We start from the raw sequence: 23,867 nt of genomic DNA on the forward strand, positions 1-23,867 counted from the left end.
TGCCCTGCCCTAGCTACGTAACACTTGCCCCAGCCCTGTTCCCTTGCTTACTGCAGGGTCCTCAGTGTGCTCCCACCATGCCCCTTCCCTCCACCTGCCCCTTCTTTTCCCCCCCTCCCCCCAACAAACTTACCAGATGGACGCTGCTGTCCAAGCTGCCTGGCTGGCCACGTGAATGCTGTGGCTGCGCAAATGCGCATGACATTTATTGGCAACATTATCAGCCACATCAGCCAAAAAAAGCCAATTGCCAACGTCAATTTTCCTTTTATCAGTGCTGATATGATATGTACTGATGTATGTCGGTACACCTCTAATAGTTGGTCCAATTAAAGATAGTAGTCAATAAATCCTACTTGGATATTCCTGGACCATCACAACTACAGTACCATTATAACACCACTACTCCTTAAATCATTCAGCATGCATGCAATTGAAGGCAAAGCAAGGACCACTAAATATATATTGACTACTTCATGTTTTGGTTTGAAATCCTCAAGATGTGATTTGTGTACTAGGCCTTGTCCACATTGTGGAGATTTACTGAAATACTACTGTGGAAGCCAAACTACTGACATAATTTTAATGCAGAATAATTTATTCTAGAACAAAAGAGAATAATTACCTGGGAAACCTGAAGAATTATTGCGGAATAACTTATTCTTCAGTGTAGAGGCAAGATTTTTTTTTTAGTCATCTCATCTATCAGACCAGCTGTATATTTGGGGGTCGGGAGAGGCAGGATGTTGGACAAACTTTTGGACACAAAATGCTGCTCATTAGGTCTGTTTTGTATTTTTATTCTGCAATAGCTATTCAGGTTGATTTCCCTGTGTACAGAGGCCCATAAGTAAGCAACCAGTATGAAGTGTCTGCCTTACTCATCCAAAATGCAAAACCTGACATCTACAGAGTTGATGATGTTATTTGAGCCACCTCTGACTACCACATATTTTGGTCCTTATGCCCTGCATTTAATTTTCTCTGATGGCCCTTTTGCTGTTTGACATCACTACATTAAATCTGGGGTGGGGTTTATGTGTTGCACATATTTCTCAATAGAGTTTCATCTGTGTCTTTTGCTTTCTTTTTTCTCTTAGTGATATGACAAGAAGAGTGGAGATTTCTGGAGAAGGTGGCCCTCTGGGAATACATGTAGTGCCCTTTTTTTCATCTCTGAGTGGAAGGTAAAGTGATTTCCTTATTACAGAGACGCAGGCTAATGACAAGGTCACAGATATGTTTATATATCTTAAGATCTCCCTACTGTGAAAGCATGAGGGGGAGCTAAAACTGTTTCTTTTTTTCTTATGGTTTTTTTTTTAATAATTGGTTACTGAGCCCGACACACTATCTTCCGTCAGTAGCATCTTTGTTGTTCTGTGTACACATTAAGAACATTAAACCCATTTTATATCCACAATTTTTATAGTTCAAACAAACCCCAAATTTCTTTTTTGCATGAAAGTATGGTGACCTGGCCTCTCTGAAGATTATTGCATTTCTAAAAGATTTTTGTCCAATTTGATTTTTCTCCCCTTCTCCTTATTCCTATATAGCAGACCAGACAGAAAAGTCAAAACAATTTGCTTGTCTGGTCATGCTCAATTTTTTTCAAGCCACCTTTCAAATTAGGGTCCACAGAATTTACAAAATGTGTACTATACCATGAACTTTTCTTTGTCACTGAAAGATTACTTTAATTGTAAATGATTTAACATAGTCTCTTGAGAACGCAAAAGCCTATTACAGTGGCAAGTTCATATTGATGTACCGTAGTTAAGACTGTGTCAGCATTTTCATTATAACTCCCGATTTTCCAGGCTATGTAACTTGGATGTAAAAATTCTCTCTAGACTGAAATTTGACATAGAAGGTCTCTGCCAGAGAGTTAATTTGACACTGGCAACCCTGTGAAAGAGATGGGAAATTGCCAGTGTCATAAATTACATCACTTCATAGTAAAATGGGTGCCTTTTATGCTAAGCCAATTATAATTATAAACTTAGAAGTCACAGTCTAATCATAAAGAAAATTGTTTCTTAACTTGTCAACTTTCAGAATGGTGGAATAAGTGGGAAAAGTGTAGTTTTCCTTTTAAGGTGCTGTGCTCCTTGAGTATTTCCTCAACAGAATCTGAGGTTTTAGGTGGACCCAAGTTCAATCGGGATGTTTTAGGCATCTGTTTGTAAAGCAGATGTTCCACCTCATAGTTCCCTAGAACAATGCCAGAAGCACAGGGGAATGGGGTGGTGGTGGTGCTGTCTCCCTAAAATCCTTGCTTGCCACTTATTCCCTGGATCATCATAGCTACAACAAAACCCCAATCCTTCCACAGCTGGAAAAATGGTATTTTATTTTGAGAAGAAAGTTGATCTGAGATTAAAAGTTAGAAGATGAGAGTTCTATCCCTGGTTAAGTCGCAGACTGCTTGTTTTGCCTGAGGCAAGGCACTTCATGTTTGTTTCTCTATCATGAAATGGAGACAATACTTCTTTATGTTATAGGGACATTGTCAAGCTCAATTTACTAATGTTTGTAAAATACTTTGAGATCCTCAGGGAAGACGCCATAAAATTGCTAGGCATTAAAATCAGCAGTTTATTATTATTGCAGTGCTGAAATCTTGCTGCTTCGGGTATAGCTTTTAAAGGACTTGCTAAAAAGACACTGGAACTCCTTGGCCTACTTTCTGTGCATGTTAATATTCTTGTTTACAGATAGCATTGGGTATGGCTTAGAGCAGGCTATTTTTTGACAGACGGACTGAATTGTCTTAAGAAATTTAAATGACCCCTGGCAGAATTGTACTGGTATCTTTATAAAATACTAGAGTGGTTTAAGCACTTGTCCCTTTTATTTAATCAAATTGAAACCAGTATATAACATTTCTAACTCATCCAAGCATAGAAGAAGCCTCTTCTATTTCTAGTTATAAACTAGTATATTCAGTATAGCAGTACTGGTAGTGCCTGTTTTAGTGAATAACATTAAGGCATACAATCCTAGTTAGTTAAACCCTCACGCTGATTTTAAAACGTTAGGTTTTTAATATGTATGTGATCAACAAGAGCTAGTTTCTGTTTTTTTTACAGTGAGACCTACCAAAAGAGAGGAAATTAAATTTAGAAAGCACATTAAAATAATGTTAAAGTTGAGTCTTTAAACAATAAAAGTAATGGAGTAATGAGTTTAGGCTGCCACAGCAAACTTAACTCAAGCCATGTGTTATAGGTACTGTAGCACAGACTGGGTTTTTCAGCTTAGTATTCTATGGCTGCAGTGTCTGGGTCCAGTGGGATTATTTAAGATCATAGTACCACCCTTAATTCGTAATTTCTTTAATTTCCTTGTTTTTATTAGTTTGTACCATAATCTAATTATTTTAAATTAGACTGTAGCATTTAACGCTTTAGCTGTAGCTAATTGGTTGTTTCCATTGGTATTCCTGGATATTGTCAATTTTTGCCTCTCCCCACATATCCTGTCTCCTTCCCTCTTAGCCTCGCCCACCACAAAGTCTTTAACATAGCACGTGTATGCATGAAGTTTGGGAGTTTACATAACAAGTTTGTTATGGTGGGGTAAATACAATGGAGTAATTGCTCAGTAGAAATGAAGCCTATACACAGTGCTCCCTTTTGTAAACAAAAACTTTGTTGGGGGGGGGTATTTTCAATAAAGTAGTAAACAATTAAAAATCAAATGTAAGATAACCAAAAAACTACTTTATGAAACTGGTTTACAGTCACTTATCAGCTTTTTTGATGCTATAAAATCGTGGGTGCAACTACTAATTTAGAAAAAATACAGGAATTTTGGTTTTTTTAATATGGAAGTCATAGCAAGGAAGTGTGAAATTGAAAATTAATCCAGTGAAACCACTGGAAGAGGACCTCTAAATGCCATCTATTTTGATGTTCATAAGGTATAGAAAGTTGGTGAATAAAAACTGTATTATAAAATACCTTTATACACACACAGTCATCAGTTACTTGGAATGTGAGACTGATCACACTGACATCTCAAGTTTTTAAGCTGGGTGCATTGAAAGTAAGAGTTTCTACCTGAAATCTTTCCATTACCTGATTCAGTGCTTATAGTGCTATCAGGAGAGGAAGTTCCATTTTTCTTAGACATCTTATTCTTCATATATATAATTGTTTGGCACTTCTACAATATATTCAATTTGACTGTCTAAAATTGCTTTATACATTTTAATGCAGGCAGTGTTCTAATAGCCTTGTAATATAGCAAAATAATATTATTTTCAATGGTCAGATAAAAATGCCGTGGAATACGAGGGATTTAAGTGGCTTGACAAAGGATGTGCAGGAAATCCTGACAGTAGTAGGTCTAGGTGAATACCCCACGTCTCCTGGCTAGTGCTTTGCAAAACTTTATTAATGAACATAGCCATGGTTTGCAGCTTATCAGTAAGACCTACTAGATTTAAAATTTGTATCAATTTAGCCTAATTTTGGAGATTTGTTTACTTGCCTAGGGAGTGTCTTCCTCCCACATGTCAGAAATGGGCTTCCTGTTCCTTATAGCTGCAAGGTATATATTTTGATCTCATCTAATTAAAACCATTATTCTTTCCTTAACCATAATGGCAGGGCTGGATTTTAGTAGTGATTTAATTGTTTTTAGTAATATACGCACATGTTTTAGAACATTATATATTCTAACATTTTGATTGGACAGGGAAATCTGGCTTTCTCTTTCACTTCTCCATCTTCTGGGCTAGCACTTTCTGAAGTGTTGGAAGAATTACAGTATTAGTATACTAAGTTATTATTGGCTGATTTAATATTTTTGTTGGAGCATCTTGCTCATTAATAAAGATTTTAGAAATCATTACTTTAAAATAAGAAGTAGGCTAGGATTAGGCGACCATAAGTAAATTTTTTCCGTGTATAGAGATCAGTACCTATTTTTAATTATTAGATTTCTAGTATTTCTATCAAGGATAATCATTACTTTTATTGGTGCTTTTCAGGATGTTAGGACTCTTTATTCGTGGTATTGAGGAGAACAGCAGGTCCAGGCGTGATGGACTTTTCCATGAAAATGAATGTATTGTGAAAATTAACCACATGGACCTTGTTGATAGAACTTTTGCACAGTAAGTGCTGCTTTATTGTTTTATCATTTCTGTTAACTTCTAGAAATGTATATATCACTGTACTTATTGACGTCATAAATGTAGATATCTAAGTGAAAAACTTAAATATACGTCTATCAGAAATTACATTATTTGGATTATTTGGATATCACAAAAAGAAAATCAAGTAATATAGTGCTGATCCAAAGCATACTGTATAGATGTAGTTTACATAACATTTCTTAGTAAGTCAGTATCTTCACTTTATTTATTACTCTTCTAGTTTCCTTTCAATTTGTTGTACTAAGGCATTGAAAAGAAAACAAATAGGATTTCTGATGCCCAGATCGTTAGAAAGGGACATGTTACTGCAAGTAGTTTAAAGGAGAGAAAGGTTTTTGTTCTGCATGTTTAAAAACTAATGACTAAAGCTGACAAGTATGAAACAGCTGACCTAAATTGGAAGTTGAACATAAAGGTAAAAGTATGGTGTTATTAGTTTGGTAAATTTGTCTTAAAGTAAATTAACATTAGTATTCATCTCAAATCAGTTTAAACAACAGAGGGTAATTTGATAAAATTTCCCAAACATTTGCTTAAATTATTAATACTCTGTTTTCATTTTTAATCCTTATATTTAAACGGCTGACCGCTTTTCGTAAGATAGGGACAACTTATTTAAAGCTCACAAGGATTGAAGTTTACTGATCTAAACTGTAAATGAAATGCTCAAGGTTTATAGTCTAAAATCAAATGTAAGAGTTCACCATTACTTACAAAATTCATACATGTATGAATCCATTTAAATTAAAAGTATGATGTTTGATGACACGTATTACAATTACCTTAAGAGTTTCCTTTTTTATTTGTATTAATTTATTTGTGATTCCTTACTTGTCCTCTTTAATGCTTTTTCAGAAGCTGATGATAAACAACATTCTGTTATAAAATAGTATATGTCAATTTTTGTGATGAACTTTTTCCCCTATGGTTGCAAATTGGTAACATCAGATGAAACTAACACCATTAAATGAGAGATGTTTTACCTGGGTCTTCTACAAACCCCTGTAATCTAACCATAAAATACTTACTTCATGATCTCCATCCACTTCAGTTGCAAAATGTTCAAACAAGATGCTAGGAAACCATGGTCCCTTGAAAGTGTTTAAGCACATGCTTCAAAGAAATATCCATTCAGCAAAGCATCTTAACCTATACTCAACTGCTGAAGGCACTGAGACTTAACAATGTGTCTAAATTTAAACATGTGTTTGCCTGCTCTGCTGAATAGTGATAGGGAAGTGAATGCTTTAAACCGAAATACTAAAAGAGACTTTAGTGTTACCTGTAGTACCTCTGGCTGCCACATACAGCCATCACAGGAAAGGGATATTTTGAAAAGAAAAGCAATAGACGTAAGGATGGACTTTTTACCCTTAAATCTACACACAAATATATTGAGTATAATATTTAAAGAGGTAAGAACACAAGTATATAGATACTTGTTGGATCATAAATGTAGAAATTTTGGACCTGGACTTAATTAGCGTTGAATTGGTACCGCACAATTAACAGCTGACCCAGTAGTTGGTTCCAAATGGAGTGATATTTGGCTCCCCACTGGCTAACGAATTGACTGGCTGTATCAATCACTGCCCTGTCAATCCAGCAATTGGTTGTACTATAACTACTAAGACACTTGCACACAGTTGTGTAACTGACACAAATTCATTGGTTTATTGATGATAACAGGTAAAATATAAATGACTTGGAGAACAGGTACAGCAGGTAACGACAAAATATACACCCAGCAAAATTATTCTTATAATTTCTAAAAAAAAAACCCAAAAAACCCTATACCTAACTGATCTAATGCCTATTTTACAATTCAACCCCCACAAACACTAGTACCTTAGAATCAATATTAACTTGGGGATGGGTATGAGTTTTATTATATGGGAGGAAAACTTTATTAAACTCTGGATCTCCACCAGTCCGGAACACAGTGGATCTAGATCACACGGATGGTGATGATCCGACGGTGACCTACCTTCCACTTTAGGGAAGGGAGGAGAATGGAATGAGGAAGGAGAAAGAGGAAGAACAGGTGATACTTACATTAAGGGTGGAGGGCTTATGCACTATACACACTCAGGGAGAAAGGGTCTGGGGAGCCAAACCTGGCCACTCTTGCTGTGAGATCACAATCAGGAGACCAGTAGTGGTGAGGACAGGTGGAGCCTGAAAGTTAGCGGTGTTGGGGATGAAGGGCAGATCTGTAGTGGCCTCGCTGTCAAGGTTGTGCTTGGCTCGTCGGACCTCCATGGCTGCAGCATAGCCTAATTCGCGACACCACACAACAAGCACCTACACTAATGCACCAATACACCACAAAGCTGCTTGCACTTAATTCATTCACCACACTAACAGTCTCTCTCTCTCCCTCTCTCACAGGATCCTTTCAGCATACACACACTAGCAGGCCCACACTCGCATGTGCCCTCACACACATTCACGTGCCCTCTCTCTCAATCATGCCCCGAGTGTCAGTCACTACAAAACCTTTATAGGGGCAGTGCGCCCAGCACACCAGGGCTCTGCACATGGTACACTCTATGCACTAGGTACTCTTCAGAGATACCTACCCTCAAAGGTAACAGAGCATGCTCTCAGGTAGGAGATCACCCAGAGTTCAACACATGACCTGCTTAGGCAATGCATGTGCGCATTCTGCACGGGTGGAGCTAGGTGACTGCCATGGAATCGGATCCAACTTCACCTCCAACAGAAACAGCATGTTTGTATACAACTACAAACACCTCTACTTCATGTAACTTTATAAATGTATATTGTATACACACCAGTAGTTATCCACAAGTAGTTGATGTAGAGTTTTTTGTTTCTTATGAGTTATAACATAACTTCAAATTTATGATCTAACTTATTGCATAGAAACGTAGTATCAGTGGTCTTACATACTGCCTGTATTTGTAAAGGAAATGCATCTTTCTCAAATGAGGGTATAGATCAAAATACTTGAAGTTTTTTAATGATTTTGTTTAGAAATACTCTGTCTCCCCATTACACTTCCTCTGGAATGTATGGTAGACTTCCAGTGTCTCAGAACCTGCGGCATGTAGCAGCATATATAATTTCACTCTTTTTTTCTTATGATACTACTTATATTCTGGCAAACTTGGAAACACTGCACCAGTTGTCCATATCATACTTCCTTTTTAACTGAGAAATTCAGGGGGCTACATTTTTTTTCCCATTTTTTTGCCAATTTTGGCCATTTTACTTACCTTCTGATACTATATGACTTATTGTCACATGAAACAAGTTAAGGTTACAAAAGCCTAATGCTTCTGTCTGAGGACAAGGGTCCAAAGCCATTGATTCCAGTGGCTCCTAATACAGATCCAGTTACATATTTGTCTTTTGGCCAGAAATGGTATTTTAGCAATAAGGTTGGAAGTTAGCAAGAGCCGGTTTGCCCAACTTCTCTAGAATGTTTTAGAAAGGGATGATCCTGTCTGAGGGGTTTAGACTAGATGACTTCTTGAGGTCCCTTCCAGCCATACTTTTCTATTAGGCCTGTGAGAAGCAGCAAGTATTCACTTTGCTTTCAGATTTGGGTGATTTGGAGGGACAATGATTCAATTCAGTGAATCAAATCACTGTCCCAATTCAGTCTGGCTGATTCACATTTGGAGATTTGGTGCTGATTCAGAGATTCAGCCATAGACTATAATGGGGACTCACTAAAATACCTATAACTTTGTCATTTTTTTGCAGATTTGGGTTAAAAGAGCAGGGCTGGTAGCCCCTTCTGAGGGCATGAAGCCTGCCAAATTTCAAGGAGATAGCTGCAGGGGTTTCTGTGAAAGTGCACCTCAAACTGTTGAAAGCAAAAACTGTTGAAGATCACCCCATCTCCCTCCCTCTTCTCAGTTTCTGTTTGCTGCAAGCCTTCTGAATCTCTCTAAATTGATTTGGAAGCTTTTGATTCAATTTGGACCTTTTAATGGGTCTCCTGATTTGATTTGGATTTGGAAATTCAGCTGCCGAATTGGGCCAAATCTTTTCTGAATCGAATCGCGTACCGAAGCTTCGCACAGTCCTATTTTCTGTGATTCCTTCTACTCGCTTATAGGTTACTTTAATAGTTCCCAAAAGCTGCATTTATGTTTTATTTTTCAATTTTCATGTACTTCGCATGGAAGTTCTTAAGTATTGCTCCTTATTATTGGTTTTTCTTCAAGTTGAATTGTGAGCATTATACTTGCCATATTTCCATGTTCATCTCAGTTTATGAAGTTGAAACAGTCAGTCTCCTTTTTTGGCTTGCTGTTATATTTTGCTATGTTCTGGAGATTTTAGCATTTCTCCTAATTGAGTACGTCATTTCTTTTAAGCATGCATTTGGGGTATCAATTAATTCAAATATTTCTGTCCATTGCTTTCTTGTCTTTTGAAGTACAGCAGTTATTTTTCCCTTGTGTTTAGGGTTTCCCTCAGGATTACTAGTATTCTTTATTTTTAGCTCGTATGAGTTTTGTATTTCTTTCCTGCTGATAGATTTAAAATGTACATCCCCAAAGATGTAGCTGATAAGCCACCAGGTAGTATATGGTCATGTGATTGCTTGCAAAAATGTGTGTGGGAAGTGAACTGAGGTAAATGATGGCATATAGGACAGGACAACAGTATGTGTCTTTCAGTTCCCTTTCACATAACCCAAAATATCGACCTTATTCTGACTACCTTTCTTGGTGCTCTGAGACCTCCTTTCATATATAGATATACTGAGTAGTGGTTAGTTAAGAATTTAGAGTAGCATCAGCAAGTTTGATAGTTTGTTCTTCTTGTGTGAGGAAACATTTTATTTCCTTAGGACAGAAACATTACTGAGCCATAAGTAGCTCTTCAACTTAATTGCATATTGCTGTTAATGGAAAATGTTATCATTTTGAGGGGGAAGAGTTTTTTTTAATCGCCTTCCTACATACATTGGGTATGTCTCGCATCACAATTAATGAACTGCAATTGATAGAGGTAGATTGTACAGATACTGTATTTCCTAATTGTTTCCTTTTTCTTTTGAACTGCACTGTATGTACCGGGATTTGTCTAGTGGCATATATTTTGTTGGGGCTCTTCTTTTAATACTGACTGTCCTAAATCAGTGATACTTGGTCCTGACTAGCTTAGGAGGTACTCTCAGAACTGACTAGTGTCAGCAGAGCTGTACATGAATCCCTAGGATTTAAGAAGCGCTCTTTATGTGAAGCTGTAATGCTATGAAAATGAACATACAAAACCTTTACTTTGTCTTGGTGAAGGACATCAGATAGATGTGTCATACGCAAATCATTCTTAAAAAGAATCCAGAGGATGAGAACATCAAAAGATGCTCTTGTTACAGAGGTGATTAAATTTCTTCTCTGGCCCTGGCTTTGCTGAACAGAAACACTTGATAACTTGTCTTCAAAAACTCTCTAACTTCCACTTCTACTTGATTTGTCCTCCAAAATATAAAAAATTCAACATCTAATCCTCAGGGGAGAGAGAGGGAGAAAAGGAACAGAAGACACATAGAGAAAAGAGGCTGAAATTCCCTTCTCTGGGCCCTTTAGTTTCAAAGGGTCATAAACATTCTTCACTGAATGTAAGGGTCATTCAAGACCCAGGAAGGTTATACAAGCAACTGTTCAGGCACTGGGCACAGGACCTGCTACTCTGTCATTCTTCACCTGATGCCTGTTGTTATGATAGCAGGGTCACCAATGCTAATGTCCCTGGTATCATCTCTTTTGGGATTCACTTAACTAGAGTTGATGCAGCATTAGCTCCATCATTCTAGGCAACCAACACCAATGACTGCTGCTTCAGCAGCACTGATTCACTTGGCACCAAGGACTTATCTGGCACTGAAAGACTTCACAGTATTCTTCTGCTGGGGATGGTATTGATACCCCTACTGGTTCTGACGCTGGCATCAGCAATAGTACGTAACAGATCTTTGATACCTGCCAAATCTGGAAGGTCAAATGCTGAGTTACATCCCTGCCACTGAAGCCTAATATTTTCGCTTTCTCAGTCTGAATGCAAGATGAAAACTTCACCAGCCACATACCTTGAGTTGAGGTATGTATGCAGTAACCATGCTTCCCATGCAGGTCTGGACCCTCCAGGATTCTGGAACAAGGACATGCCATGTGCATATTGGGTGGTACCTGCTCCAGGTCACCTGCCTTTCTCCTGCACAGAAGCAGCAGTACCTGCCTGGCCACCAGCCTGCTGTACTGTGCCACTCCGCCTACCCACCCAACTCCAGCCTGGGACTTTTGACCAACTAGCCAGAAGCCAGCTATGGAATCCTGGAGTATCCAGCACTGCCTGGGACATGTGGTCACCCTAGCTATGTAGGTCTATACGTAGAGCAGGGATTCTAGGAGATGTTTACCAACAAACAAAGGAACCTTGGGGAAAAAAGGATCCTTGATGACCTACTAATGCAGCCCAGTATGCTGTTAGGCTTCTGGGCAACAAGGGTACACCGCTGACTCATAGCCATGTTATTGTTCACTGTAACCCCCAGGCCCTTTTCTGCAAAGCTGCTGCTTAGCCAGTCAGCCACCAACCTGTACCAGTACATGGGATTCTTCCATGCTGTGTGCAGGACTTTGCATTTGTCCTGCTTGAACCTAATGAGATTTCTTTTGGTCCAGCCCTCCAATTTGTCTTGGTCACTCTGAATCCTAGCCCTACCCTCCAATGTATATACTACACCCCTCATCTTGGTGTCATCTGCAAACTTGCTGAGGGTTCAATCCATCACATCGTCCAAGTCATTAATGATATTGAACACCTGCCCTCGTACTGACCCCTGGGGCCTTCCACTTGATAACAGCTACCAGCTAGACATTGAGCTATTGATTACAACCCATTGAGCAGACAATCTAGCCAACTTTCTATCCACCTTAGTCTATTCATCCAACCCATACTTCCACAGCTTGCTTGAAAAAATGCTGTGGGAGATGGTATCAAAAACCTTGCTAAAGTCAAGGTATATTATGTCCATTGCTTTCCCTGCATTCACAGAGCCAGCTATCTCATCATAGAAGGCAATCAGGTTGGTCAGGAATGACTTGCCCTTGGTGAATCCATAGTGACTGTTCCTTCTCCTCCAAGTGCTTAGAAATGGATTCCTGGAGGACCTACTCCATGATTTTTCCAGGGACTGTGGTGAGGCTGACTGGTCTGTAGTTTGTGGAATCCTCCTTATTCCCTTTCTTAAAGATGCCCTATTTGCCCTTTTCTAATTGTCCAGGATCTCCTCCAATTGCCATGAGTTTTCAAAGATAATGGCCAGTGGCTCTGCAATCACGTAAGTCAATTCCCTCAGCACTCTCAGATGCATTGCATCCAGACCCATGGACTTGTACAAATCCAGCTTTTCTAAATAGTCCCTAACCTGTTCTGTCACTACTGAGGGTTGCTTGCCTTCTCCCCAAACTGTGCTGCCTGGTGCAGTAGTCTGGGAGCTGACTTTGCTTGTGAAAATTGAGGTAAAAAAAGTATTGAATACTTCAGCCTTTTCCTCATCATCAGTCACTAGATTGTGGGTGAATTGTTACTGAATGAGGGATGCACTCTCCCTGACCTTCCTCTTGTAGCTAACATACTTGAAGAAACCCTTCTTGTTACCCATCATGTCCCTGGCTAGCTGCAACTCTAGTTGTGCTTTGGCCTTTCTGACTTCATCCCTACATACCCAAGCAATATTCTTATACTTCTCCCAAGTTGTTTGTCCAAGTTTCCACTTCTTGTAAGCTTCCTTTTTATATTTAAGCTCACCGAACAGTTCTCTGCTTAGCCAAGCTGATCACTTGCCACATTTGCTATTCTTTCTGCATATTGGCATGGTTTGTTCCTGCACCCTCAGTAAGGATTCTTTAAAACGCAGCCGTCTCTTCTGGACTCCTTTCCTTCTCAGACTGGCGTCCCAGGGGATCTAGCCCATCAGTTCCCTGAGGGAGTCAAAGTCTGTTTTTCTGAAATCCAGGATCCATACTCTGCTGGTCTCCTTTCTTCCATGTCAGGATCCTGAACTCTATCAGCTCATAGTTACTGCTGCCCAACTTGCCATCCACTTGTACATCCCCCACCAGTTCTTCCCTGTTTGTGAGCAGTAGGTCAAGAAAAGCATGGCCCTAGTTGGTCTTTCCAACACTTGTCCCAGGAAGTTGTCTCCAATGCTCTCCAAAAACTTCCTGGATTGCCTGTGCACTGCTGTACTGCCCTCTCAGATCACTGCTATCAACTTCTGTTACATGAGTTTGAACAATATTATACATGTCCCATAGTTGACTAGCAGGTAAAGCCAACATGATTCCCTGTGGGCAACAGAAGTTGTTACTGGAAAACAGATTCCACTACAAATAAGGATTGTCGGCTACCATGTTGTGTTGGCAAAGTATTTTATTCATTTGGGCTCTGACAGAAATTACAATAAAGCTCCCATAAGACATGAGAGGAAAGAATTCAAGTACCTCATTGCTAAGGATTGCAGCAAGAGCATTTCTGTAGGTATCCCTAGAAGCAGCAGATACAGCCTCCTCATCAGTTGCACCCTGGGGAATTACGCAGTTTTGCATACAAAAAGTATGACTGACAAAATTATGCGATAATTTAATCCAGGCAGGTTCTGTGCCTCCACCTCCGTGGAGCTTCTGGCACTCTGGCTGGGAGCCCCATGTGAGGTCACCAACCACAGTGCCTCCCCATGTGGAGGCATGGAGCTGGCCAAGCCCAACCTGGTGGTGCACAACTTCCACCTGCAGTGCCGCAAACCCCACATGCTGGCATGGAGCTAGCCCAGTCTGGTCCGAAGGCATCACTGGTGAGCCACACCACACTGGCTCTGTGCTACCACATGCAGCCCCCAGGACTCAGTGCCTAATTTTGAATTTTTGTGCATATAATTCCCAGGGTATAATCATTGGCTATTTCAGTAGTGATGTGGATTGCTTCCTGGCTTCACTCTTCCAGAACTCCTAGATAACTGAAGATCTGGCAAGGCCTGATAGTCTTTTAGGAACAACCTTGAGGTCTTTGGAAGTCTATGTACTCCTGCTTCCAAACAAAACCAGTATAAACTACATCCTTACCAATGGGATTCCTACTAGCAGAATAAACAGCCTGAACCAGCAAAAAGGTGACACAATTTCCCTAGAAGGAAATCCTTGCATTACTGCTGCTGGGTGACTCACCCAAACCCCTCTACTTTTGAGGCAGCTGGCTTGACTTCCTGCCTAGTGGTGGATGTGTCCAGTTTCTATGGATCTCCCTAGCTCTTCATTTCAGGAATTTTTTTCAATATTTTTATGATTCTAAACCATCATTGCCTCATCTTATATGTTTCAAAAAAATAGGTCATAGATCTGGGATATATCACCCTGAGCCACCTTCCCCCTCCCAATTTAGGGACCTTCTCAGAAAGGTAGAATCACTTCTCACACCTGAAGCAGAAGAGATCCATGGGCAGCACAGGCAAAAAATGTTTGTTTCCTTATTCTCTGAAAGGAGGGAAGACTTTGACTTACATTAGACCTAAGATAGCTAAACCTTTATGTCAGAAAGCTAAAATGTAGGGTGCCTTGGTTCTGAATAACTGATATACTCTTGTTTAACTTCTTGGTGACTTTTGTCATGTTGCAATTCCCCTGACTTAGAGGAGGTGTCTTATGGCTTCATTTGAGACGTTTCCATTAACAGGATAGAGTTTTATGGTTATCTTGTCAGCAGTTCCCACAGTGTGTGCAAAGGACTTCATGTTACCGGTAGCTTACCTCAGGCTGATGGGAATGTGTCTCATATTTTGATTCATGAGATATCTTATCAATAAGTAGTAGACTTTGTCCAGGAGTATCTGTTTCCATTCATCATACTTGTTCTGAAAATAAACAGAAAAAAAGCCATTATTGATTCTTAGACAGAGAGTGAGAGAGAGGGAGAGATTAGGGCTATTCTGATCCCAATTTTAAAAATGGCTTATTTACCTCCAGAAAGATTTCAAGCTATGCTTGATGTATGTACCAATCTTCCAACTTAACTCAGAACATCAGTTAAGAAAATGTTACAGGCAACTAGACTCGATATTGTCCTGCACTTTCATGGCACACCATGTCAGACTTGGTTTGAACTGCATGCAAGAGTGGTTATGTATTGACTAATCAGACATTAGTTGGGCATGCTACTTCTTGTTGTACCACAAGTTATATTATAATTAAAGTTGTGGGTGGACCTATCACAAAGTATGAAAAAAGGGATCGATGCTCTCTCCGTCTTCCATGAAGAATTCCAGTGACGGATGGTCTGGAGAACCTATCTGGTTAATTTGTCAAATCCTACTACTCCCCTTAAACCCTAAAGTTAATAGCCATTTAACAAGCTTGCTCAGCTTGTTGATTAGGGCACTCTAGTCATTTAAGTAAAGGCATGATGTGCTCTAATACGTGATCCACACATGCATGGCAGGAGGCAGACTTGGGGTTCCAGCATCAGATCCTAGCATGCATTATAGTTGGTATAGGGGGAGCCCCGAATTGTGATCTCAGGCTCTTGCTGCAGATGGGAGTCCTGTCAGGTGATGAGGCTCCCAGCTGTGGGGACGTAGCTATGCTATACATGCAAATTAAAGCTGGATAGAAACCAGTTGTTAAGTTAGTACACATTTTCCCACTCTAACTGTATAGCTGGTTGGACGTTTTTATGGCATGATAGTTAATTTGCAAGTGTAGGCAGTCTAAACGAATTGCACAGTTAACCTGGTAATTCAGTCTTAACAAATTGTGCAGTTAACCTGCTAATTGTCTGATGCATGTAATATGTAGAGGGGGCCTAGTTTCCATGCCTGATTGCATAAGCCTTGGTAGACAACAGTAGCAGTATGTGCAGTGTGAACGTACAGGGAAAAGCAGTATCCACACTGCTTTAAGTGGTAGTATAACTGACACTTTTTAATGTCACCAAATCCCCCAAAAAGTGATTCACCTTCTAGGAATTCGTAATATACTGACAGATTGTCTCAGTAGGAACGTTATAAAAAAACCACAAATGGTCTCCAAATGACAAAAGTGTTTGTTTGCTATTTCTCAAGTGGAGTTTCACTGCTTTGGACCTATTTTTTGCCAAGGAAAACAAGAACTGTCATTCCTCTTTCTCCGGAGAAGATGAGAAACCTTCTGCCATAATGCATTCCTTATTTCATGCTTTTTGCTCTTTCGCCATGGATTCCCTTTGATTCTGTTAATACCAAGAATCCCCAGGAAGCTCAGTGAAGAAGCACTAAAAAAATAACATGATGGCCTTGCCCTCACCAGGGGAATTTTGGTCCTAAAATTTCCAAACCTTCTGTGGCCAACTCTGTTACTTGCACTGCTTCCAAACAGAGTATTACAAAACCATGGACAAGGCCAGCATCCTGATCCACATACTCTCCACAGCTTTGGATGCATAATGACTGGTGACATTTGAAAAATCATGTTTGTCAGAGATCCAAAACATCCTCAACTGTAGCAGAAAAAACTCTGCCAGATAAAGGGTAATTGGCAAAATAATGATCTATGACCATAAATTGTCATCTTTCAGGGATAATGTCCTAGGACATATATACACATAACTTTGTCTGCTCCAACACACCAGAAATCCAGAGCATCAGAGCAGAGGAGCACATGAGCTGATGTGCCCAGTATTGCATCATGTGCATTTGTATAAACAGCAAAATACACGTCAGCAAGCAGAAAATGGTGGCAGTGCACTTTTGAACTAAAACACCTTCAACATGTTTTAGTTCAAAAGCATGCCGCCACCATTTTCTTAGCACTAACACACATTTTGCCATTTATAGAAATGCATATGAGGAAATGCCGGACGGTTTTTAAAGCGCCTGGTGCAGTGGTGCATGTATATGTACAAATGCTCCTAGATACTTCAGAATAGCTGCTGAAATGAAATAAATCAGGTCTATCTGTGCTCTCATTGTGTGCCTGTAATGGTATCTATTCATAGAGATTCTATGTTTTCTTATGCCCTTGATGGCCAGGTTCTAGGGCCAGTGCAAAGTAACAGAGTTGGCCACAGAAGGTTTGGAAATTTTAGGACCAAAATTCCCCTGGTGAGGGCAAGGCCATCATGTTATTTTTTTAGTGCTTCTTCACTGAGCTTCCTGGGGATTCTTGGTATTAACAGAATCAAAGGGAATCCATGGCGAAAGAGCAAAAAGCATGAAATAAGGAATGCATTATGGCAGAAGGTTTCTCATCTTCTCCGGAGAAAGAGGAATGACAGTTCTTGTTTTCCTTGGCAAAAAATAGGTCCAAAGCAGTGAAACTCCACTTGAGAAATAGCAAACAAACACTTTTGTCATTTGGAGACCATTTGTGGGTTTTTTAATAAAGTTCCTACTGAGACAATCTGTCAGTATATTATGAATTCCTAGAAGGTGAATCACTTTTTGGGGATTTGGTGCAAGTGGCTGTAGCAGGGAGTGCTGGCCACAGGGTGGACATGGGGCCACTTTTCCCCACGCTTAGCACCAGCTCCTTCTCTGCAGGGGGGCAGGGCTACATGATGTGGATGTGTAGAGGGGAAGGCTGGCTGGGGGCGTGTGCGTGGATGTGGTGGGATGTATGTGGGTAGTAGTGAGTGCGGTTCTCCCCAGAGACCCATGGGGGTGGGATGTGGGGAGGGGTGGAGGGGTGTGATGTTTGTGGGGTATGTGATTGTGCATGGGGGGAGTCAGGTTGTGGAGTTTGCGGGGCAGGGTTTGTAGGTATGGTAGGATATGCGTGGGAGTCCCCGCTCAGCAACAGCCTAGAGCCTACATGCCCTGCTGCACCTCCCCACCACTGCCAGCAGCACACAGCCCCAGTGTGCCCCAAATCTGCTCCAGACTGACCCCGGCAGGAGTGGGTCAGCCAGACACATGCACAGCCCTGACCCAGGCCCCACGCCTGCTCCGTACCACCCACCTGTGACTCATCCTTCCAACCCCTGGGCATGCAGCAGGGCAGGTGCAGCTCCATGCTGTACTGCCTTTCTAGGCAGCTGCTGGCCCCAACCCCACATTATTGGCAGTGATCCATGTGCAGCCCCACCCCGTCCTGTGCCTGCTGCAGACCCACCTGTTCACACTGAACAGCTGAAGCAGCAGCAGCATTGGTGGGGCAGAAATGTGCTTGGCATGGGGCAAAAGTAGCCCCTCCCCCTCAGTGATGCCCTGCACTTCCTTCAGCAGCTGTCTAGAACCCACAGTGGGCTACCCTGGGCTGTCCAGCACAGAGTTGCCTCAGCCCCACTGTGTGTCAAGGGGGCAGCAGGTTATACCACCATAGGGCAATGCCCAGACCAGGCAGGACCAAGAGACCTGCCATGGGCCAGACAAAGCCCCTCTGAGGGCTGGATATGGCCTGCAGGTCATATTTTGCTCACCCTAATATAGTCCATGTCCATACCAAATGCATAGGTTTATACATGTGTATGTGTAATTTGTGTGTGTGTGTAACTTGTATGTATGTATATGTGTGTGTGTGTGTGTAGTTTGTGTAATTGGTATGTATGTATATGTATGTATGCATGTACTGTGTGTGTGTGTGTGTGTGTGTGTATATATAAAAAAAAATACGTGAACAAATACCTGAAGAACCACAATTACTGTGTGGTAATGTTTTTCCTAGCCTTCTTTTTAGGGATTCCTTTCCTATTCCTTCTCACAAAGAATTCCTTGTATTTACTCTGGCTTAAGTGTTTGTAATAAACATCTTTGCATAGCAGCCTCTTGCATCTTATGGCATGCCCACTGGTGAACAAGGGCTATTATATATTGAAATTTAATAGTTCAATCCTAAATTTTGTTCATAAAGAATTAAATACTTTCAAGGATGCAGAGAGACATCCCTGCATATAACCCAGGTTTTCTAGTTTTGATGTGTCTGTTTTTCATGCTTTTCTTTTAAAGGGCTCAGGATATCTTCCGCCAGGCAATGAAATCTCAAAGTGTCATCTTGGAAGTGATTCCTCCATATAACCGTGAGGCATATGAGAAATCTGTCATTGCTCCTCTTTGTTTGCTTGATACTGAGGAAGGAGTTCCAAAAACAAAAGTTCCACCACCTGTTCATCCAAAACCAGCTATGAAAACAGTTGATCTCTCTGGTATGAACAGCCTGGACACATGTGTACAGGCAACACTACAACAAACCAAAAGTCCTAACTTGCCAAGGTTGGGAAAGAAACCATCCTCACCATCACTGTCTCCTCTGCTGGGATTTGGCAACAAAAAGCATGCAAAGAGAATAAAGATAGACCTCAAGAAAGGTGAAGTTTCAGTTAACCATGATGTGCTGTTAATATTTGCATGCTGTCTTTTTTTATGTTTTATCTTTTATTTAAACAGTGTTGTGAATGCTCATGCAGTTTAGTTTATTAATATTTTAGGAAAAGATGAACAAAATTGTTCCAATACATCACTGGTCACTCTTTTCAAATATGTTTTACTCTGTTTTGTCTTATTTTGGACCTCATTGATAGAGAAAGGTTTACATAAGATATGAGAAACAAAAAGAATAGGTAAGGAAATACAGGAATTCCATGCCTCTAGCTAGTAAAGGTGCTTATTTGGTGATAGTGAGGCGTCATAATAAGAAAAGATCAGAAGAGGAAATGCATGTGTAGAACAGTGGTGCCCAAATTTTTTTGCCCTGTGGGCGAGGTGGGCAGTGCCAGGTCTATCCATAGGATGGTACACAGGGCCAATGCAACAAGGGCCTGATCTGGCTTTGGGGAGGTACACAATCCAACCCTGATCAGTCCACCTGGGGAACAGGGAGCAGACTGGCCCTGATCCAGACATCTGGTGGGGAGGTGGCAGAGCAGGCCCAAACTGGACACCCAGAGGGGTGAAACAGTTCAAATCCAGGCAAGTGGTATGTGGGGTAAGGTTGGAGGGAACATGGAGCATTCTAGCTCAATCCAGACAGGGTGGGGGCTAGCTTTGCTCCCACTACATGGGCAGTGGCCTGAGTGGGGCTGGATCTGGTCCCGTGGAGCTTCCATCGCTCCCCCACTGGCAAATGTTCTGGCCCATGCGGATCCCCGCAGCCTGGATGCCATGGCTATGTGGGCTGGATTTGGCCAGTGGGCTGAGGGTTGAACACTCCTGATGTAGAAGGAGTACGAAATGTGGCCTAAAATCACTGTAACAGTAGAGCCAGAACATGAAGTGTAACAGTGGCATTTAACCAAGTTCGGTATAGCCCTACAGAGCCACTGGACTTTAGAGGGTGGGATTTAAAACATGTCTCTATAATTAATAGATTCATATTTTTGTCATATTTTTGTCTGCTAAACCAGGGGTGCTCAACCCCTAGCCTGTAGGAGAGATCTGGCCTACAGATTCACAGCATTCACTCCTAGGGCTCCCCAGAGGTCAGGAAATTTGCATTAGAGGAGCAGTGGCAATTAATACTGACACTTCTCCCCTGCTGCAAAATTCCTAAACCCCACCTGGTCAGGTTGGGGTGGGCCATACTTCCTCCCCCTGTGTGGCTGGATCAGGGCTCGGCTGCCCCCTGTCCCCTTAGCGTGGTGAATTGGGCCCCACACACTGGATTGGTTCTACCAGATAGATCCAGGCACCATTCCTCCAGCCTTCGGGGCAAAAAGGTTAGGCGCCAGTGTGCTATACTAAGAAAGGGCACTTGGTTATCACATTTCTCTTACTTATCTAGGTAATTCTATACATCAAGTCACCCCTTAACTTTTCTTTTTGATATAGTAAATAAATCAGAGTCCTTTTGTCTCTCACTGGTCACATCTACAAGGGAAGCTACTGCACAGTAGTTGTATAAGCAAGTACTAAATAAATGCGCAGCAACCAGAGTTACTGCACAGTAGCTCCAGCAAATGTCTTTTAAGTGACACTACTGCACAGTAGGCTAATATTACTGCACAGTAGCATATTAACACTTTCCGTGCTGTGACACGCTACTGAGCAGTATTATTCAGCTACTGCTCAGTCAGCGTCTTGTAAAGATGTACCCAGTGTAACATACATATTCCAATCTTTTAATCATTCTTGTGGTTATTCTCTGAATTTACTCATTTTCTTGAATTGTGAATGCTAGAAATGGATATGCTATTCTGGTAACAACCAGTACCAACTACAGAGGTAATATAATCTCTTTACACGTACTTAGAATTCTCCTGTGAATCTAAGGATTATGTTGTTTTAAACATAATGTCCCACTATGAGTTCATACTGCTTTTAAAACTTTGTATTCCTATTTGAAGTCTGTGGTTTTTTCTTGCGAATTACATGTGTATACCTAACAGTGCTAACATTGTGTGGTACCTTGCAGTATCCTTGAAAAGTTCTCAAAGTACCCTGCACCCCAGGGTGCTGTGGCACCCTGGTTGAGAATCACTACCCCAAAGTAACTGCTTTTTCAGACTGACTGCTTTCCAGAACAGAATCCCCTATATCCTGTATCTTTAACATTGTGCCATTATGAAGCACATACTGTTTGATTGCACTCAGCTTAGCATGTAGTCCAGTATCAGCAACATGTTTGTTTCATTGTTAAATGCTCTTACACACTGTCATCTGAGAAATTATAGTATGATTTCTTGTAAGTTATTTATAAAAATACTAAAATAGTATAGGCCAAGAACTAACACCGGCAGGGACATATTAGAAACACATAGTCCAAGGTTGCATACAGATATTCATTTCTACCAGAAAAAAAATTCTTCTGGCAGCAAAATAACCTGAGCGCTGGACTGTACAGATGTTCCTCCAGGCAGGAGCACCAGAGAGCTGTGCCCTGGGCTACCCCTGTCATTAAGAGACCACATTTAGTACTTTCAAGTGACACTAAAAGGCAGCAACTACCACAGACACAGGGGCTGAGGGGTTCCCACCCCAGAAGAATGCTCCCCTCCCACAACCCATCAATCAGCTGATCAGCAGGGAGGTGCGTTTTCTTGATGTGGGAGCCCTCCTGGTTCTCCCCAAAGAGGAATAGCCATGCCCCAGAATAGCCACGACCCAGAAGTCTTCCTACAGAGTCTGCCCTGGATTAGCTGGCCTTGGGGAATCTGACAGGGCTGGGAGATGGGCTTGGGGAAGGTCTCCACGTCAGGTTCTTGGTCCCTCTGGTTTTTAAATCACTATCCCGAGCGTTCAGCTGAGTGGTTGGGGGATGTAAGGGGAAACTAGCATAGCTAGGAGTTTGGCTTGCAAACTGATTGGGGGATTCAGGGGTAGTGCAGATGGAATTAGGCAGGAACTAAGCAGGGGGAACAGCATGGCAAAACCCCTGCCTGCTTTTTACACCAGGAACTCCACTGTGGGGTTCCCTTTCCATCTACAGGCAGTGGGGGAGAGGCTGCCCCATGCCTTCTCCAGACTAGGCAATCCTGGTCTCGGGAAGCACCTTTCCCTGTAACTCAAAGTTAAGCTGGGAGAAAGCGTTCAGATGTTCAGTCTCTTGAGAGAAACTCTCTCAGAAGCAATTTAATCCTGGTTGTTCCCAAGTTATTTTTTTCCTTGGAATGGCCATTTTTGCCCTGAGATAAAATAGTTAAACGTCTGCATGTTTTGTTTACTACTGAGTGTTTCTCTCAGTAGAAATTAAATGACTGTATATGGCCTAAAATAGAATTCCCTGTCTGTAGTTGCCTTTTGAGATCTATTAATCTAATTTTAATCCTTTTAATAGGACCCAGGTTAATTTTTTTACTGTTCTAATTCCTTAATCAAAATGTATACAGCACACATGGTTCAAGTATGTTATTTGAACACTTAGCTTTGTCAAACTTGTAATTCCATAAGAAGTTATTTTGCGAAGATTTATTTTCCATAAACCCATGTTGATCAGCATCAATTATTTCCCCCCCTTCAATTTTTTTCTTAATTAGAATCCCGTGTTGACCATTCCATTATTTTGTCCATTACGTGTGTTAATATGATAGGTCTATAATGACCCAGACCATCTTACTTACCATTTTTACATGTTGATACACTGTTAACATTCTTCCAGTCTCTGGAACTTCTCTGGAATTTTGCAGAGTTCCAAGATTAACTAAAAATCAGTATAAACATTTCAGAAAGCTTTTAGCCAGCTGTTTTGATAATCTTGGATGCAAATTATCTGGACTGGCTGATTTAAAAATCTCTGCAACTACTTAACATATTCTTTTGTTACTAAATCATATGGAAAGTATTCCATCAACATCATATGCTATGAATATATCCTGTGGCTTTTTTCAAGCAACGAAACATTTATTCAACAGCACTGCTTTTTCTGCATAAGTATTGACAATTCTACTATTTCCATCCAATATTTGACCAATATCATTCTTAGGATTCCTTTTGTTTCAGAATGTTTTTAATTGGTGCAGCCTAGTTTCTCAGTGACTTTTTGGGTGGCACACAGTTAAATGTTTATAAACCAATCCCAATTAGCATTCACATTCTTCTGTTTAAATTATTTCTCCCAGCTGATCTGACTCATAATTGTTTTTGGCTTTGTGAAATTGGTCCTTTTAAAACTGGTTGGGAATTTCATAGATTTCATAGACATTAGGGGTGGAAGGGACCTCAGAAGATCATCGAGTCCAGCCCTCTGTCCAAAGTGCAGGAAGTCAGCTGGGGTCATAGGATCTCAGCAAGATAAGCATCCAATTTACT

General features: G+C 40.9%; 1 protein-coding gene across 6 annotated transcripts in view; it reads left to right on the forward strand.

The window, feature by feature from the left end:
• PARD3B (par-3 family cell polarity regulator beta) overlaps positions 1 to 23,867 on the forward strand; it is a 761,176-nt gene that overhangs the window by 379,459 nt on the left and 357,850 nt on the right. For all 6 annotated transcript variants that reach the window (XM_019553770.1, XM_019553769.1, XM_019553768.1 and 3 more), the window contains exons 7-9: positions 1,101 to 1,187; positions 5,003 to 5,128; positions 19,134 to 19,492. In XM_019553770.1, coding sequence (XP_019409315.1) covers positions 1,101 to 1,187; positions 5,003 to 5,128; positions 19,134 to 19,492 — 572 coding nt within the window. The remainder of the gene's footprint in view (positions 1 to 1,100; positions 1,188 to 5,002; positions 5,129 to 19,133; positions 19,493 to 23,867) is intronic.

The sequence above is a fragment of the Crocodylus porosus genome, unplaced genomic scaffold (genome assembly GCF_001723895.1).
Source record: "Crocodylus porosus isolate Cpor-Errol unplaced genomic scaffold, CroPor_comp1, whole genome shotgun sequence".
Taxonomy (NCBI): Eukaryota; Metazoa; Chordata; order Crocodylia; family Crocodylidae; genus Crocodylus; species Crocodylus porosus.